This window comes from Drosophila persimilis, unplaced genomic scaffold (assembly GCF_003286085.1).
Source record: "Drosophila persimilis strain 14011-0111.01,24,50 unplaced genomic scaffold, DperRS2 tig00000124-arrow-pilon, whole genome shotgun sequence".
Classification (NCBI taxonomy): Eukaryota; Metazoa; Arthropoda; class Insecta; order Diptera; family Drosophilidae; genus Drosophila; species Drosophila persimilis.
Genome location: NW_020825294.1, coordinates 14,819,145 through 14,839,488, shown reverse-complemented (window position 1 = coordinate 14,839,488; position 20,344 = coordinate 14,819,145). Strand labels below are relative to the sequence as shown.

The window sequence follows — 20,344 nt, the reverse complement described above, 5'->3', positions numbered from 1 at the left end:
AAATTTTCATCAAGCCGCCTCGGAACAAACCGAGGAGGACCCTATATAAACATTACCATTAATAAAAAAATATTAAGGTGTATCGCTGACTCGGGATCATCGATCAACATCATGAAAGAAAATTATACAGATTCCGAGATAAAAGACGATAACCTTACGGTCCATACCATCAATGGACCTGTCCGTTTAACTAAGAGTATAATGAGGAATGCGAACAAAACATGTCCGTCCGAACAAAAGTTCTACATACATAAGTTTTCCGAAAATTATGATATTTTATTAGGAAGAGAATACTTGATGGCAAGTAAAGCCGTCATCAATTACAGAAATGACACTGTAACACTAGGAGCTAGGTCGTACCCAATCATTCAGAGTGGAGAAGCTATTGAAGCCGGCAAGACCGCACAGAAGTGCACTGATCCCTCTACAAAAGAAGAGAAGATCGCACCTAAGTGCCTTGACCCATCTCCAGGGGGAGATCAATACTTCGCTTCCGCTCTAGACAGTGAATTAAGGGAATGTAGTCAATTAAGATTGGAACACTTAAACGACGAAGAGAGGGAAGAGTTAAAGAAGGTCTTATATGAGTTTAAGGATGTGCAGTACAGAGGAGGTGACAATTTGATTTTCACAAGTACAATCAAGCACGAGATCAAAACTCAACAAGAAGACCCGGTCTACAGACGACCATACAAATATGCCCAGATACATGATCAGGAGGTAAACCAGCAAATCAGGGATATGATCAGGCAGGGAATAATTCGAAAGTCGAATTCTCCTTACTGCTCGCCCATATCTATGATTCCGAAGAAGATAGATGCTTCAGGAAAGCAAAAATATCGAATGGTAGTAGACTATAGAAGTCTAAATGAAATAACAGTTAAGGACAAATTCCCAACTCCACGAATGGATGAAATCATAGACAAACTAGGTAAATGTCAGTATTTTACGACAATCGATTTAGCAGAAGGTTTCCATCAAATACCCATGGAACCTAGCGTAATCCCCAAAACTGCGTTCTCCACTAAGCATGGACATTACGAGTTCACTCGTATGCCTTTTGGGCTAACCACTGCCCCCGCCACATTTCAAAGATGTATGAACAATCTGCTAGAAGAGTTAATCTTCAAAGATTGCTTTGTATACTTAGATGACATCATTATATTTTCCACCTCATTGGAAGAACACTTGTTGTCACTAAGGAGAGTATTTGGAAAGTTGAGAGACGCCAACTTGAAGCTACAAATGGATAAATGTGAATTCATGAAAAAGGAAACTGAATTCCTAGGTCATGTAGTCACTACTGAAGGAATAGTACCAAATCCAGGCAAGATCTCTGCCATCGTCAAATTTCCAATACCGGAAACGACTAAGCAAATAAAGTCATTCTTAGGTCTGTGCGGGCTCTACAGGAAATTCATTCCTAATTTTGCAAACATAGCAAAACCCATGACACTCAAACTAAAGAAAGGAGCTGTCATAGACCCCAAGGAAGAAAAGTACGTCGAGGCATTTGAGAGACTAAAAGTACTCATCACCTCAGACCCTATCCTTGCATTCCCAGACTTCGACAAAATTTTCACGGTTACAACCGACGCTAGTAATATAGCATTGGGAGCGGTTTTGTCACAAGAACACAAACCGATCGGAACACGAAATAAACTATTCAGCCATCGAAAAGGAATTATTGGCGATCGTATGGGCAACCAAGTATTTTCGTTCATACCTGTTCGGTAGAACATTCGAGATACAAAGCGATCATAAACCCTTGATTTGGTTGAACAACCTCAAGGAGCCAAATATGAAATTACAAAGATGGAAAATAAAACTGAATGAGTTCGACTTTAAGATAAAATATCTACCAGGCAAAGAAAATCATGTAGCGGATGCCTTATCAAGGGTAAAGATTAACGAAAATCTCCTTGGAGAAGCTTCCAATAGCGTTGGTGCAACTGTACATAGCGCACAGGAAGACAATCTCAATCACATTGCCATCACGGAAAGACCGATTAACTATTACAACCGGCAAATCGAGTTAATAAAGGGCACTGAAGATAAGGTAGAAACAATTCGTTACTTTCACAAGCTTATCATCAAGATTACGTATAAAGAAATGACTAACACCTTAGCGAAGGATTTAATAAAGGAATATCTATGCACTCTTTTTGGTGCATTATATTTCCATAACGAAATAGATTTTCCTCCATTCCAAAAATCCTATTTAGAAATCATTAATGCTAACAATATAACCAAAGCCGTCAAATCAAGCACGAATCTTCTAGATATTCAAAATAACGCTGAATTTAAAGAATCCATTTTAAAAAATCATAAATGCTTACTCCACCCAGGGATGGAGAAAACCGTCAATTGGTTTAGGGGAAAATACTATTACCCGGACTATCAAAAACTAAACATCATAAACGAAGTAAGACTTGTAAACAAGTAAACAACAAAACAGAGCATAGAAATACAAAGTTGGCATTCGAAACCACACTTGAAATACTGAACATCAGAGAGAAATACGTCATGGACTTCTATATGATTGGTAACCAACAGTTCCTATCATGTATTGACGTATACTCGAAGTTTGCCACTCTTGTAGAAGTAACGAGGGAAAATGTTGTGAGTTGCTGCTGCCACCGCAACTCTACATTTATACCCGATACATAGTCAGCGTGGCTACATTGAGCGACAAAGAGTGCGTGGGAGAGAGACAGAAAACGTGTCTGAACGTGTCGTCGGGCGCTGCGTAGCCACTGAAAATTTATTTGTTTCGTTTGGGTATAAAAATTATCCGATCTGATCCAGATTGGGCAATCTGGTAGATATGGTCGTTCTCTGGTCGATTGTGCGTTTTTAGTTTTCTCGAATCTTCAATATTGTGTATGCCACAGATTTTCGTCCTTTAAGGGGGCGGAAAGGGGCAGGGCCAAATTTTGAGATATACGTTTTATAGTGAGATCAAACAAGAGTGTGGATACCAAATTTGGTTACTCTAGCCTTAATAGTCTCTGAGATTTGTGGATGCCTCAGATTTTCGTCCTTCGCGGGGGCGGAAGGGGGTGTGGCGAAATTTGGACACAAAACGGTCAAGGTCCGATATCACAGGAGTGTGGATACCAAATTTGGTTGCTCTAGCTTTTATAGTCTCTGAGATCCTTGAACTCATATTTTGCAATAAAGAGAGACAGAGCGAGGGAGAATGAAATTTTTTTCTCGATTCTGGCTATTATAATTATACGATCTGGTTCAGATTTTGCATTCTAGAAGATATAGTCAACCTCTACTATTCTGCGTCTTCTGTTTTCTCGTATCTTTAAAATTGTGGATGCTACAGATTTTCGCACTTTGTGGGTGCGGAAGTGGGCGGGGCAAAGTTTTTGAAATATACCTGTAACAGTGACATATCACAGAAGTCCGGATATAAAATGTCGTTGCTCTAGCTCTTGTAGTCTTTGAGCACTGTGCGCTGATAGGGACGGACAGACAGACAGGGCTCAATCGACTCGGCTATTGATGCTGATCAAGAATATATATACATTATGGGGTCAGAAACGATTCCTTCTTCCATTTACACCACAAAACTAATATACCCAAATGCTCATTTTGAGTATCGGGTATAAAAAGGAGAAGTCAACCTCAGTCCAATTTCCATAGATAAGTACGACTCTTCGGTGTGCCAACTTGTGTGCAGTTATTTGTGCGAGTGGTCGCCTCCAAGCTCTACCTCTAGATCCGAATTAAATAATATTTGTTTCTGCCAACTGTTGTGGCCTCCTAAAAGCTCAATTTGATCCGAAATATCTCCTATGGTCCGCCTATATATACAGTGGCGAGCACGTATAGATACATGTTCAACTTTCCACCAATTGGAGCAGCCAAACACTGTCGGGCTTCCACCTAGTGCTTTATTGTTTCCTTGAACTGATGATATTTTAGCTTTCCACTTGGGCGGTTCCAGTGGTATTCATTTCTATCAGGCTGGAAACGGTTTCTTTTGGTATCATCTGACCAAATTACCTTCTTCCAATCTTCCCTAGTCCAGTTGCTGTGCCCCTCGCTAAATTTAAGACACGCAGCAATTTCTGTCAGACAGGGTAGGTTTTTTCTGGTTAACAGCCGCTGTCAGACCGGTAGTGTGCAGAGCGTCCACTCATGGAACGTTGTCCAATTGGTTAAATCGATGGTATAATGATGAAAGAATATTGTCTTCATATTTTGGAAAACAATTTGTCAAATTTTATAGACAAATATGTAATATTGTTGACCCATATTGGAGAATACTTTCAAGCAAGACGGTAACCCGAAGCTCACGGCTAAAATCGTGAAAAATCGTCTCAATAGCGCAGATCTAAAAAAAAACATTGAAAAAGTACGAGTCTGCTCCAGAGCGATTGGATGAGTTTTGGGAACGCATGCTGTCGGAGTGGAGCATGATACGTCGAGAGTACGAGAACGACGACGGTGGCTAACAGAACATGATCAGATGGATGCTGGAATATACTAGCTTGCTGCGAGGAGGGCGACAATGCAACCATGGCGGTATGATTTGGCTGCGGCTCAATTGAAGAAACAGTACGCAGGAAATGCAGAAGAGTGTGGTGCTTCGATTTGCAAGTAATGCAGAGACCTGATTTAGAATCTTTCACGTGATGACCCTTTCGTTGGCAATTGACGCATAACAAGAGCCTCTTCGCTTCCTTGTGACGATCATTCGGCGATAGAGTTTTGAACCGTTGATTATTGGTAATAATATGATTGGTGCCCTCACACAACACACAGGAAACACGAGCGCAGGAACGATACAAACGATTTTCGATGATGCGTACTCACGGTTTTCCTTGACTTTCCAACCTGACCATCTTGCCATTGCATGGAGTGATGAATTCCTTCAAGGGTACGACATCTCTGCCTGTCCAAATTCTTCCAGAGTGCGTGGACAATGATGCAATCAAATATTACCTCCTTAGTAGCCAGCGTTTACAACGCGCGAAGATGTGAGATGGCACCCGCAAATGCTGTAACTTCTCGATAGAAGTCAGCTCAGCTTCACTATCAATAACAGCTGTGAACATGGAATGTCTAGTCTCCGCTGAACTTGGGTAGCGCGATCCATTGGAAATATCCATAATGGATTGGGACTTTTTATGTATGTATAGCCAAAGACGCATGTTCGCGATTGTGTATATTGTCACGGGCAACACATTATTTATGCGTGTACTCAATTCAAGGCTCTTGATGTTGTGGATCGCCGCACGTTCGCAATGGATAATAATTTGAGCTTCAATTGTCTAAGCCGATCTCATCAATTAAATAGGTGTAATTCCATAAACATGTGCCGTCTGTGTAAGTTGAGGAACCACAGTCTTGTCCATCCTGAGGATATACGCTCTGTCCCGGTTTCCGCTGCTGTCAATACATCCGCTGACTCAACCTTCCGCTCGTCCAAGTTCGCTGCGAATGCTGATCCTGCCGTGGTCAGCCACCATACATTGGAGAGGGAATTCGGTGCCAATGGTTACGCTATATTGCCAACGATTTTGGCCACTATAGTCGACTCCAGGGGCAACGAGACAACCTGCAGGATACTGCTGGATACTGGTTCAACTATAACGATGGTCGCCGAATCATTTATTCAACGAATCGGATTGCCGCGCACGCATGCTCATATACCAGTGGTTGGTCTAGGCGCAAAACCCTGCTGGGGTTACAGGGAGGTCGCGCCACATTCACGTTGCTCTCCCACACAAGCTCAGCCTCAGTGGTGGTCACAGGTCTGATTATGAACACTTTAACCTCCTCGATTCCAGCCTAGCGGATCGAGTCGAACACACCGATGTGGAAAAGGATTCGTGATCTACTCTTAGCGGACCCTACGTTTGGTAAACCAGGCGAAATCGACGTGATTTTAGGAGCTGATCAGCTTTGGAACATTTACACTGGACAACGCAAAGAGTTTGGCCTAGAATATGCTATTGCACTTCATACTAATTTTGGTTGGGTCATTACAGGCAGCTACCATTTCAGTAGTGATGCTTACACCCACGCACTAGCATATCAAGCTCACGAGGATCTGGACTCTTTAGTTCGAACGATCATGGATAAGGAACAAGTTAAACCAAGTAACGCTACCATCGATGCTAGTGAGCACGCTGAGAAATACTTCGTTCATACGCACACCCGCAGAAACGATGGCGTGTACATCGTCCAACATCAGAGAAAGGATTGTGCTCCGCCGATGGGGCCCACATTGCCGTAAGCTCTAACTCTTGCTATTTCCAGTATATCGTGTTGGTCCGACTCAGAAATTGGACTGCATTGGCTCTCATCACCCCCACGGACCTGGAACACTTAGTTTGGCAATCGCACTGCTGGGATTCTGGAAGCTTGCCCACGTAGCTGCTGGCAACACATTCGCACTGAGGACAATGCCGTGCATCACGCGGACTTCTACCAAAGGATCTGGTAGAACATCAACTGTGGTGGAATGGACCACCGTGGCTTTCCCAATCACATCGCACTTGGCCACCTGCTAACACAAAGTTCGCGCATAGCTGTGTTGGTATTGCTCGTGTCCAAAACATAGATCTAATGTTATCACACGTATAGCTAAAGCCCGCAGCTGCACACGCATACAACGATGTGTACCGTTTTTCATTGTACCGTCGCATCGCCTGATCTTTCAATTTAAAATTTAAAAAATTACAGATTTTTTGTTAAAAGATGTAGAAGGTTTTCAATTATACCGTAACCCGTATCAAGGTGTTTGGTGTATCAAAAAGATAAAACAATGGATAGGTAACAGAAAAAAAGCTAATATATATATAAGAAAAAAATGTAATACTAAATTTAACGAAGGGGAACGTTGGTACATTAATACCCGATACTTAGTCAGTATGGCTCTCCTTCGGCAGACGCCGCTAATATTGAACGACACGACAAAGAGTGCGTGCGAGAAAGACAGAAAATCAGTCTGAACGTGTCGTCGGGCGCTGCGTAACCACTGCAAATAGATTTGTTCCTTTTGGCTATATAAATGATCCGATTTGATCCAGATTCGGCAATCTTGTAATATTGTCATTCTCTATCATCGTGCGTTTTTAGTTTTCTCGAATCTTCAATATTGTGTATGCCACAGATTTTCGTCCTTTAAGGGGGCGGAAAGGGGCAGGGCCAAATTTTGAGATATACGTTTTATAGTGAGATCAAACAAGAGTGTGGATACCAAATTTGGTTACTCTAGCCTTAATAGTCTCTGAGATTTGTGGATGCCCCAGATTTTCGCCCCTTGTGGGGGCGGAAGTGGGCTGGGCAAAGTTTTGAAACATTCTTGTAACAGTGACATATCACAGAAGTCCGTATATAAAATGTCGTTGCTCTAGCTCTTGTAGTCTTTGAGCACTGGGCGCTGATAGGGACGGACAGACAGACAGGGCTCAATCGAGTCGGCTATTGATGATGATGAAGAATATATATATGTACTTTATAGGGTCGGAAACGATTGCTTCTGGACGTTACACACATCCATTTTCACCACAAATCTAATATACCCCAATACTCATTTTGAGTTTCGGGTATAAAAAGTCGTGACTGGTTAGAAGCAAAAAGAGCCATCATGAAAGTTTTTAACGAGATGGACAAAACTATTGAAATCAAAGTCGACAAGGATTCAGCTTTTATGTGCGCAAGCATGGCTGAATGCGGAAAACGTCAAAATAGAGATCACTTCCAGCAAAAATGGAATATCCGACGTAGAAAGATTTCATAAAACAATAAATGAAAAATTACGAATAATATCGAGGATATAATATAATTTAATATCGAGGATAACCCAGCAGATAGATTCACGAAATTTGAATTAATTCTTTACACGTATAATCATAAAACCAAACATAATACCACAAACAGGACTCCAGCTGATATATTCATTTATGCAGGCTCACCTGATTATGACACACAACTAAATAAAGTGAATAAAATCACTCAATTAAATAAAAACCGCATAGAGTATGAAGTAGATACCCGCTATAAACTATCACCTCTAGTTAAGTCTAAGGTAACAAATCCTTTCAAAAGGACGGGCGAAATTAGACAGGTAGACGAAAAACATTATGAAGAAAAGAATAGGGGTAGGAAAATAACTCATTATAAATCAAAGTTCAACAAAAAGAAGAAATCTAATACAAGCTAATATAATAATTCCGGAGAAACTGAGGAAGCTAATGGAACCGGCCAACCTCAACACAGTTAAAATCCTCATCTTACTTATAATAACCATCGATAAACTGGATCGATAAACATACCTATCAATTATGAATACCATTATCTAACTGTTAATGTAACTAAAACTGAAGAACTATACCAAAATTTGTTATTTCAAGTCACTAAATTCCAGGACATAATCCAAATAAAATATCTAGTAAACAAATTGCACAGAGAAATGAACGGGCTAAAAATAACCAAAAGAAATAAAAGAGGCCTAATCAATATAGTAGGAACCTGCAGATGGCTAAAAACCGATACTTACGAAATTTTAATAATTTCCAACTTTCCCAAAGACATTACAAAAGTACCAATCTATAAAATCGTTCCGTATCCAGACGAATTAAATTACATGTTAACAGATATGACATACGACAAGTACTACATACAAAATGAAGAAGTATTTGTTAAAGAAACTAAACTGAAAACCAATGACAATTGTATAAAAGGAATTTTAATGCAAACTCCCACTAAATGTCCATATTCAAAAACTTTTCAAAACTTTCAAATAAACTTTATAGAACCCAATACACTAATCACATAGAATATAATGTATCGCATCACACCCCGCAACCAACGCCCCCTCTCCACACGCAGCTACCGATCAACACGCGCCGACTCTATAACGCTGACCAAAGACTTCAGGCCAAGCGGACATCCCCCACTCCAGGCCAAGCCATCGGCCAAGTGCGGTCTTCCGGGTTCATCAACTGCGGAAAGATGACGCCGCGAAAATCTGCGACGATCACCAAGAACGGCAAAGTGCACCCCGACGCGGAAGAGAACTTTCAAACCCGCGGACCCAGCAATACGGGCCTATAAAAAGACGACGACGAGAACCAAAAAGCAGTTTACGCGGAAACCCGGCTCAGAGTACAGATGTTGTACCAGAGACTTGCGCAGAAACTTGGTTCGGAGTACAGACGTTGTACCCGGAACTTACAAGAAACACCGGCGATCAATTAAACTAAGTTCATTTAAAGTGCCGAATTATCAAAGTAACACCCGATTGCGTAAGTTCACTCCAACTAGCCGAGTCCACGCACGCCGTTTCGTATGCACGACGAGCGACGTTCACTCCAGCCCCGATCCACCTCTCTACGATAGGCCACCCCCCGATTCCGCCCTTAAGGTTCCATCCATTTCTACAAATTTCTTGTGGATTGACCCCTGGACGTGACTGAGCTTACCTCAGCCTGAAATAGGTACATCACAAGTGGCGCTCGAGCAGGGACCCAAAGGAACGTCAGCGAGGGTTTGAAGAAGACCACAAGAGAACAACCCAAAGAAAACCCCGACCTCGCGCAATATAAACGGCAAGAGTTGCGCAACGAGCGGACGAAAGCGCGACACAGCGACAGAGAAACGCGAACAGTGAAGTCACCCCGAGAAGAAATTCGAAGCGTCAGCCGCGAAGGAAAATCGCAAGCCCATCGAAACAGCCAACTCGAGCAACAATCGGAGCGATGGAATCCCATACAGAGGAACAGCCCAGTGGGTATTACCCTGGAGAATTCGTCGCCGAGACGAGCTGGAGTCCTTCGCGGAGGAATTCGGATTCAGCCGAGAGGGTAACGTGGAAGATTTGCGGAGAAATTTCGCCGAACTAGTCGCCGGGCCCCTCGAACACGATGCCTGGGTCAGGTTGGCGGAGCTCGAGCGGCAGTACGCCAGATCGCCAGGACGAGCCAGATCGCCCCAGCCCGACACCTCAGCCTACAAGTTCCAGGAATCATGGAAGGCAAAGCCAGCACCTCACCGACATCGATAACCGCCGAAGATCTACCGAAGCCCCCGCCCCCGGAGCCAAGGCCTTCGCCCATGAGAAGGATCTTGCCAACAGCAGGAAGGAATGGCCCCACAGACGGCCATTACTACAGTCACGCCGCACAGATGGCGGAACGGATCCGAAAGTGGGGAATCCAGTTTGACGGGCAGGACGACCCACTGTTGTTCGTCGAACTACTGGAAGAGCGTGCCCTCTCGTACGGGGTAGACGTGAACTACGTGCCGCGAACCATGGCAGAGCTCCTCACCGACCGAGCCAACCGTTGGTTCTGCACCAGCCGACTCCAGAGCGCCTCATGGGCCGATTTCCGCCAGGAATTCCTAGCCTTTTTCCTGCCTCCCCGGTACTTCGAGCAATTGGAAGACCAGATCAGGGACCGCAAACAAGCGGTGGGCGAACCATTCAAGGACTTCGTCATCGAGCTCCGGTTGCTCATGCACCACGCCGGGTACGACGAAGCCAAAGAACTTAGCCGGATCTATGACAACACCCTCCCGGCATACCAGCTGTACGTGCGAAGACACGAACTGAGAAGTCTGACGCAATTAACGATGTTGGCCACAGAGTTCGAGAGCATCCAGGAACGGAACATACCGGCGACCCTCATCCCCCCTCGACAACCACCTAGGTACACACGGCCAGCGGCACAACAAGTGCATAACGAAAACGGGGTGAATCGGACCCAATTCCGAAAGCCCCACTGGAACACCTCGGAACCCGCAAGGAAGCCGCACCAAGCCGGCGCTTCAGCACAGGAAGCGACACATCGAATGATCACCACCCCCCATCGCCAACCCGCACGCTGTCTGTCGACGCTACGGAGAAGCGGGACATGTATCTCGCGACTGCACCAACCCATCGATCCTCTTCTGTTGGGAATGCGGCAAGCGCGGAACGCGCACCGAGGGCTGTTGCCGCCAGGACCCGTCGGGAAACGACTCGCGTCCCCAGCTGACACGGGAACAGCCGGGCACGACGCTTCCTCAGACTAAGACTAAGAAAACTAAGAAACCCGCTACAAGTACACGACGGCCGGATAGTAGCGAGAGTGACCATCGGAGGGCGGCGCACGGAAGCCACGGTCGACACCGGGGCGTCCCGAAGTTTCATCAACGCCGACCTCGCCCGCCAACTCGGCCACGAGAACGACCTGCGCGATGCGTGCGTCCCGATACGCCTAGCCGACGGCTCGGCACGCGAGATAACTCAGATCTTGCTAGCGCGCGTCAAACTAGACGAGCAAGAGGTACAGATGCCGCTCTTGGTACTACCCAACATGGTAGAGCCAGCCATCATAGGGATGGATTTCCTGTGCGCCATTGAAACCACAATACAATGTGGCACCACACGCCTCCAACTCCAAGACTCCCGACGCCCCATCCCAAACATGCCGATGATCACCGCCCAAGTACACGCCCTGGACCCACGAACTCGCCACGACACGAGATAAGAGCACAAGGAACAAGGAACACAGAACCCACGACGAGGCACACTAGCCCCAGGCCCACACCGAGAAAACCAAAACTAAGCAAAGCAGCGAAGAAAGCGAGCCGGTCTCCCGAGGGCACTGACGCGGTTCTACCAACGAAGGAAAAGGAACCCAGGACGCCCCTCTAGAAGATAACCCGGCCCCAGCAACGACGGCCGCCACGCAGCAGCCAGGCTCTCGAGGTACCACCTCCGACCGCCACCATGGCCCACGACCGCGTCGACACCGCCCTCGAAGCGAAAACGACCCCTACGACACCGACCGACCCGCTACTCCCGCATCCTCTCAGACAGGAACCGGGAAAGGCGATCACTGCCACACGAGGCACCCATCGGAACCCCGACGTACCTGGAGCCGACGCACTATCGATCGTCCCCGACATCATGGAACGCCTTCCGGGCAACACCTCGTACGGCGCCGGCATGCCATGTCGGTGACCTTCATCGCCCAAACTAGCCGTTCGTCAAACGCTACGATCGCCATCGAGACCCGCACGTTCGTACATCACGCTAAGTACAACGTCGCGCAAGCACCCCCCAGGACACACACGAGCCCCTACTCATGATTAAAGCGCCCGCCGTCGTCGCCAGCATAAGCGAATACACTCGCGAAGTCGAACCACCAAGCGCATTCGACACAACAATCCTCCCCGAGAACCCCGAACACACTTGCGACCCAGGAATCGACGTCCCACCCGAGGACGATTCGGAACGAATCTCCGACCCATGGCCTCCCGACATCGTGCCGAAAATACGGGAATTTCTACATGAGGAACTGCCAACACTCGCAGGCCTCCGGAACAACATCCAGGGAGCCAGTCAAGAGCAAGGGAGACATTATAACCGCCGCCGGCGACTATGGTACTACTACGACAACACCACCTCTCAAACACCGCCGAGGGCTTTGCAGCAAAGCTAGCCCTGAAGTTCAACGGCCCCTACCTGGTCCAAAGTTTCCCATCGCCAAATTGCAACATTGCGAAAGCCGGAAACAGAAGACCGCAAATATCAATGACCTGAAATTTATATGAAATTATTCTTCATGATTTTTAGAACTTTACTATTTAACTTTGTAGGATGATTCACTGTCAAGCTTGGAAGATATAGCAGAAAGCTCTCATAACTCCATGATAATCGAAAGTGGTCAAAACATAAAAAGACGTGGTAGCAAAAACTTAATCACTCCGAAGCTCGTGGCTGCCTTAGATAGGTGCCAGCTTAGTGTAAGGTACTCTGTTTACGTTCTTCAAGCTAAGCTGTAAAGGCACTTGGTTACAATTTTGATGAGCTTATTATTAACAATTCTACCATTCAACGAATTCGTACAGAAAGTCGGAAGAAATGCACGTTAGCGATAAAAGAGGATTTCAACAATAATATTCCACAAGTTGTAAGTCTGCACTGGGATGGAAAGCTTTTACCAGCTCTAGATGCTCGAAGCTGTAAGGAGGAACGTCTTCCAATTGTAATCGCATATGAAAGTAACGAACAACTCATTGCAGTGCCACATCTGCAAAATTCGACAGGTAAAGTGAAAGCACAAGATGTTTGGAATGCGGTTCTCAAATGAAATCCTGAAGATTGCGTACAAATTCTTTGTTTTGATACAACAGCTTCAAACACAGGTCGGTTTAACGGCACGTGCTTATTGTTACAGCAAAAATTTTATAGAGATTTGCTATATTTTGCATGTTGCCCTCACATCAACGAGCTTGTACAAAAAAGAGTATTGCGGAAATAGCAAGAAGTCCAGATATTCCCCTTTTTAAAAAGGGGGACACTTGGAAAAATCTGGACCTTTCAAAAATACAATCTGGTCTACAAACTGTGGAAGCGCACTTTAGCCGTTCTAAATATAATGAGTGGATGGAGTTTTTTCAAACGAAACTGAAAAAAAATTATGCTAGAGGAGACTTTTGGGAGTTAATTGAACTCTCCATAATATTCCTAGGTGGCGACATTGGACGGGAACAGAGAGTAAGACCTCCTGGCGCGATGCCTCAAGCTCTTTGGATGGCACGAGCCATTTACACTTTAAAACTGGCAATTTTAAGCTCTCAGCTGAAGCTCACTAAAAAAGAAATCGCAGCAATATACGACCTGTCATTGTTCATAGTCTCTACCTACGTGAAACCATGGCTTGAAAGTTCCTCGGCTGTGAAAGCACCGTGTCAGGATTTTAAAAAAATAATTAAAATTAAAAAGAAAAATATGAAACTTTTGATGAAGCTATAGCAAAAGCAGCTTTAAAGATATTTTGTAATCATTTATGGTATCTATATGATGAAATATCGGTAGTCTCACTTTTTGATGACGATGTTACATTTGGAAAGAATGGTCACAAATTTTTTTTTATTTTATTTTTTTATTAAATTAACAAATTATCTGTTAATAATGCAAAAGATGGGCGGTTCTATAAATAGTGTAACTATCAATGAAAATTTCATGATCATTGACAGAGGAGTTAAGCCAGGTTTCGGTAAACGCGATGGCATCGAAATCAAAGGACGCGCTATTAGTATGAATTTGACGCAGTTTTCCCAGCAAACTGCGAACGTTCTGATAGTGCATGGAAAAATAGTACATCAGTTTTTTGGAGCATGTTCGGTTATTCTTGGATTCGAGTTCGAATCTTTGAGAAGGAACTCATGCACAATTGTATGCTCAGGCCATATTGACGGTTTTAGAGAACTGGATAGTAAAGAATCAGGGAGAAGAATTTTAAATGATGATATGTTGCGCTTATGTTTAAATGTAAATTTAGTCACAACTATATCAACAGGCGAAGTGTTAAGTTTAGAGGAGAGATGTTGTTTAACATCCTCTGTTGTAGCCTCAGGAATAAGACGAGAAACAAATATTGCTTTCCGAGGGACCACAGCTCTAAGTTGAAGTCCCGAGCGAGATCGAGATGGTGGAGCCACTCCTAAAAGAGATCTCGGTCCAAGGGCAGAGGAATTGGCAGCAATGGTTGTAGCAGGAATTGGAGCAGAAATTGGAGCAGGAATTGGAGCAGGAATTGGAGCAGGAATTGGAACAGGAATTGGAGCAGGAATTGGAGCAGGAGTTGGCAAGACGTCGTCAGCAACCAGCACACCCGCACTAGGAGCACTCACCGCGTCAGAAGTGACGGCCACATTGCTCGGTGTAAAGAACTCCGGAGCCACCGTTGGCGGATTTACAGACAACGGCGTGGCATGACTACACGGAAATGCTGCCGATGGATTAAGGTGGGAGGCAGGCGTACCAATCGGATTAGATTGCAAGAGATTGGTATCATTATGCGGAATTTTCCGTCTAGGCGATTCGCTCAAGAGTTTGAGCCCAAGAAACTGTGATTCAAGGGCAAGAAAATTCTCGTTGAGAGCAACAAATTGTTTCCGGACATCCAGAAACCCAGTTCGAGTCTGTCTCATAATTGTGCGCATTTCGGCCTCAATCTCCCGACAAGCCAGACATGACCAAGACAGGCCCATGCGTTTCGAGATTAGATCATTCAGCCGGCCAAAATTTCCACCACCAGCACATTTTATGTGGGCAAAATTGTCGCACAGCCAGCAGCTAAGAAATGAATCACCAATGATAACACCACCGAATTCACATTTCTTTGCACTACAAACGATTGCCATTATTGACAGCAAGTAGAATCACTGTGCACGAATAATAAAAGAGCGGAGTTAGATCGCAGGTAAAGTAGGAGAGCAGACAGCAGAGCGAGCCAGACAATCAGCTGCAGCAGCAATAATTCAAAGCAGATGATCCAACGAAGTGCAGAAAACGAGCAGTAAACTCACCAAAGCAGAGACACAAAAGAAAAGTCCACAGAGAGGGAGAGTATAAGCAATCCAGAGAGAGTGAGAGCAACAATGCGAGCAGTCCCGTTTATGCTCACGAGAGAGTGTGGGCGATGCAAACGCTGATGCGCGAGAACAGTGCACACCGAAGAAGCGATAACGAAAAGCAGACTGAGCAAAAAAAACTATAACAAATTGCCTGCACGAGTCCGATGCGTTACGATTGCAATATTGAATTTATATTAAACACTTGTTTACTAACAAAACACTGGTGGTTAACACAAAGTAGAATCAAATTAAAGAGATGCGATAATATATCAAAACAAAGTCACAACAATGTTGTATGATATTTAGGCAAAGGGCGGAGAATGCGGGAGCAAGAAAAAAAACACAACCGGCTTAAGCAAGAGCTAGAAGCGAATATGAGGAGCACGACGGTAAAATGTCATAAGTTTGCATTTGGAAAGGTTCAGAAAAAAAAGATTAGTTGAACACCACAATAGTAGTTCACTTAGATCAAGTTGAAGGCGTGTGTGCAAATACCAATCAGAGTAAGACAGACAGATTTTAACATCATCAGCATACATTAGTGTAGTAGAGTAGTGTAACTTGTAACTTGTAGTGTAACTTGAGGAAGGTCATTCACAAATAAAATAAACAGAAGCGGGCCCAGATGACTTCCCTGTGGCACACCTGAAGTAACATTAACAGTATTTGACAACAGGTTAGAAAACAAAACACGTTGAGTACGGTTAGAGAGATAGGACAAAATCCAATCTAGAAGATTCGTTGGGAAGCCTAATAAAGAGAGCTTGTGAATAAGCAGAGCATGGTTCACAGAATCGAATGTCTTGCTGAAGTCCGTAAAAACTACATCCGTCTGCAAACCAATTTGAAAACCACGGTGGATTAGGTTAGAAAACTCAAGAAGGTTAGTCGATGTTGAACGATGTCTGAAAAAACAGTGTTGCGACGGAGATATCAAGCTGCAACAAAGATGTTGCACTTGCCGGGTTACCAGGAACTCAAGAAGCTTCGGGATGGCGGAAAGCTTTGCGATACCACAATAGTTTTCAATGTTTGATCTTGAACCTTTTTTGTGAAGCGGAATGATGTAGGACTCATTCCAAATTACCGGGAGACAAGACTGTTCCAAGGAGAGGTTGAAGAGAAAGGTCAAGGGTTTGCAAAGGTACTGGGCACAGTGTTTTAAAATGCAACTTGGCACCTTATCTGGACCCGCAAAAAACGATATGTCCATAGATGACAAACCTTCCAGAACAACGTTTTCCTCGAAAAAAGGCAGAAAAATGCTTGAGGTAGCTGGTACGGATACGGAGTGGATGCGTTGTAAATTTGAGACGAGTACGTTGTTTGGAAAAAGGTAGCGAATAAATTTGCAATACCATCCGCAGAAGCTTCTGTTTTGTTCTGGTAATGAAGGGACGAAGGAAAAGCGTTTGACTTGCGCTTAGAGTTAACGAACGAATTTTTTAGGATCACTACGAAAGTTACTACTACATTGTGAAAGGTAATGATTATAACACTGACTATTGACGGCAAGGAACAGAGAGCGAGCGGAGGAGTATAGAGCTAAGGCCGACGTGGAGCCCGACTTCTGGTACTTTTTATAGAGCCGGGATTTATTATTTTTTAAGTATGACAAATACTTGGAGAACCAGGGAGGCTTGGACGATACAGGTACAGTGATATCTGGAACAAAAGTATTAAGGGCGGAGTAAATAGAACTATAAAACGAGTTAACAGTTGCATCTATGTTCGGTAATGAATAAAGAAACGACCAATAAACACGCGAGAGATGTAGATCTAAACCGATAAAGTTTGTTTTGCGAAAACACTTTATGTGACAAGGAGCCATGGAACTGTCAGCACCTCCAGATTGTGTACACTCCATGGATATCAACAAAGTTGGATGGTAAGGATCTTCAGGGATTGATATTGGGCTTGCTCTAGATACCGTAGCAAGAGAAGCATCGTTAACAAAAACGAGGTCAAGAAGTCTGTCCCTAATGTTTTTAACGGCATTTTTTTGGCCAAGGGAAATATCCGTTAGCCCATTGATAAAGTCATTATGGCAATTGGGAAACAACAGGTTAGCGTCATCACAAGGCAGCCAAGAAAGAAATGGGAGGTTAAAGTCCCCCATGACAATAATTCGATCATTGCACCCTAATGAAGATACGACAGTATTAATTGCTGAGAGGTGGTGTAAGTAAAGCTCAGCATCAGACCTGGGAGGAATGTAAGAGCAGGTTAAATAGAAAAATGCGGAGCCTACACGAACTTTGACTGCAAGAAATTCAATTCCATGGATGTTATTGAATGGGGAATAACTCAGATGAGAAAACAGATTTAACTACTATCAGAACCCCACCTGCAAAAGATGGGCGGTCCATTCTATAAATAGTGTAACTATCAATGAAAATTTCATGATCATTGACAGGGGAGTTAAGCTAGGTTTCGGTAAACGCGATGGCATCGAAATCAAAAGACTCACTATTAGTATGAATTTGACGGAATTCGCCCAACAAACTGCGAACGTTCTGATAGTGCATAGATACATCTATGTACATAGGTACATCTGTTTTTTGCTGCAGCAGGTTCGGTAATTCTGGGATTTGAGTTCGAATCTTTGAGATGGAACTCATGCATAATTGTATGCTCCGGCCATATTGACGGTTCTAGAGAATTGGATAGTAAAGAATCAGGGAGAAGAATTTTAAAAGATGATATGTTGCGCTTATGTTTAAATGTAAATTTAGTCACAACTATATTATCAGGCGAAGCGTTAAGTTTAGAAGAAATATGTTATTTAACGTCCTTCGTTGAAGCCTCAGGAATAAGACGAGAAACAAATATTGCTTTCCGAGGGGCCACTGCTATAAGTTGAAGTCTCGAGCGAGATCGTGATGGTGGAGCCACTCCTAAAAGAGATATCGGTCCTGGGGCAGAAGAATTGGCAGCAACGGCTGGATCAGGAATTGGCAAGACATCACCAGCAACCAACACACCCGCACTAGGAGCACTCACCGCGTCAGAAGTGACGGCAACAGAAACTGCAGGGATGGGATTGATGCTGTTGGGAACTTGGATGCTCGAAGGAAGCAATTGCTCGGTGTAAAGAACACCGGAGCCACCGTTGGCGGATTTACAGATAACGGCGTGGTATGACTACACGGAGTAACAAATGCTTCCGATGGATGAAGGTGGGAGGCAGGCGTACCAATCGGATTAGGGTACAAGAGATTGGTATCATTATACGGAATTTTCCGTCTAGGCGATTCGCTCAAGAGTTTGAGCCCAAGAAACTGTGATTTCAAGGGCTAGAAATTTCTCATTGAGATCCACAAAATGTTTCCGAACATCCAGAAACCCAGTTCGAGTCTGTCTCATGTCGCATTTCGGCCTCAATCTCCCGACAAGCCAGACATGACCAAGACAGGACCATACGTTTCGAGATCAGATCGTTTAGCCGGCTGAAATTTCCGCCACCAGCACATTTTATGTGGGCAAAATTGTCGCACAGCCAACAGCTAAGGAATGAACCACAAATGATTACACCACCGAATTCGCATTTCTTCGCACTGTAAACAATTGCCATTATTGACAGCAGTAGAATCATCGTGCACGAATAATAAAAGAACAAAAAGATGTTACCGTATTTTTATAAGTAAGATAAATAACAAAGATATTAATATCTTAAAATAAATCAAGAAAAATTCAACAAAGAGTCTGACTACTCTTATGTTCGGTCCGTAAGCCGGAAAGGTTCAAGTCTTTCGTGTTGAAGATTTCTAAATGGTGAAAACCTTGCTCTTGCCCCCGGTAATCACAAGTTTTATCAAGATGAGCATGCGCACACGTGCGTTAGTCTTTTCCACATTTTTTGGTAGTTGCCTGGCCATTGGGCTGCTACTTGTTAGCATGACCACAAACCACTGGGTACGAGCCAACCCGCGAAGACACACTTCATCAGAAGCTAAGGGCGATGTCAATTTTGGCCTTTTCTATGGGAACCAGCACCTAAACCTCGGATTTGGAGTACGGACCTATCCAGTTGATGTTTACACCTTTATTCGAACTGAGAACGGCGACACAAGCTTTTGGCTTTGGCTTCTTACGACTTTGGGAACTGGATTTGGCCTCTTAGCCTGTGCCGTGGCTGCCATTGCTGCCGTCCTAAAGTCTGCCTCGGCAGCCAAAAGAGGCGGCACCATGGTTCTGCTTTTAACTGCCAATATATCAGCCGCAGGAGCGCAGGTTGTGGCCTTTGTTGCATGGCTAGTGCAGTTCTACCAATATCTCATACACAACGTGCTTCTCACCGAGCACCAGCAGCAACACTGGTATAGTACTGGGCTGGCTTCTCTGGGCTATAGCTTCTACTTGGTCGTGATTTCCACCATTGTGGTGCTGCTCAACATAACGATTCTCCTTTATGCCAGACGTCGGGAGAGCCGCGATCGCCGTCTTCGCTTGGAGCCGGAAAGCAAGGACAAGCATCAGGCCGCCATAATGCTGTACTAGGAAAGGCAGCAGGAAGCAATCCTAAATGGACCTCAAATAATCTACTCGAATATGGGGAAGAGTAGCGACCACCAAGTAATCTCAGTGGCTCAAATGCTTGTGCCTTACCGCCTTTGCTTGCCAAGAAGAAGGCCCATACACATACTTACACCAACATATACCGCATACGCACATATTTATATATAAACCTATATTTACCGAATATTTATACATACAAACACGCGTGAAAGCTGAAATACCTCAGCGTCCGGCTGAAGTCTGAAAACAAACATTGACGGAACAAAGCATTTGAATATCTCTTTATGCTTTTACAAGCATACCTACATACCTACTACAAACACTATATACATTTTATATACTCGAATGACCTTTGCATACTCTATTTTCGATACCTTGTACGTATATACATATGTAAAAACTTATGTACATTATGCTGCTCTTTTGCAGCCAAGCATTTTTGATG

At 44.2% G+C, this 20,344-nt stretch overlaps 1 protein-coding gene across 1 annotated transcript; it reads left to right on the top strand.

Annotated features, from left to right (window-relative positions):
* The first annotated feature begins 19,088 nt into the window (after positions 1-19,088).
* Positions 19,089-20,060, top strand: LOC6603472. The gene has a single exon (XM_002028415.2). The coding sequence runs from the start codon at positions 19,153-19,155 to the stop codon at positions 19,879-19,881; it is 729 nt and encodes a 242-aa protein (XP_002028451.2). The 5' UTR covers positions 19,089-19,152; the 3' UTR covers positions 19,882-20,060.
* The last annotated feature ends 284 nt before the right edge of the window (positions 20,061-20,344 follow it).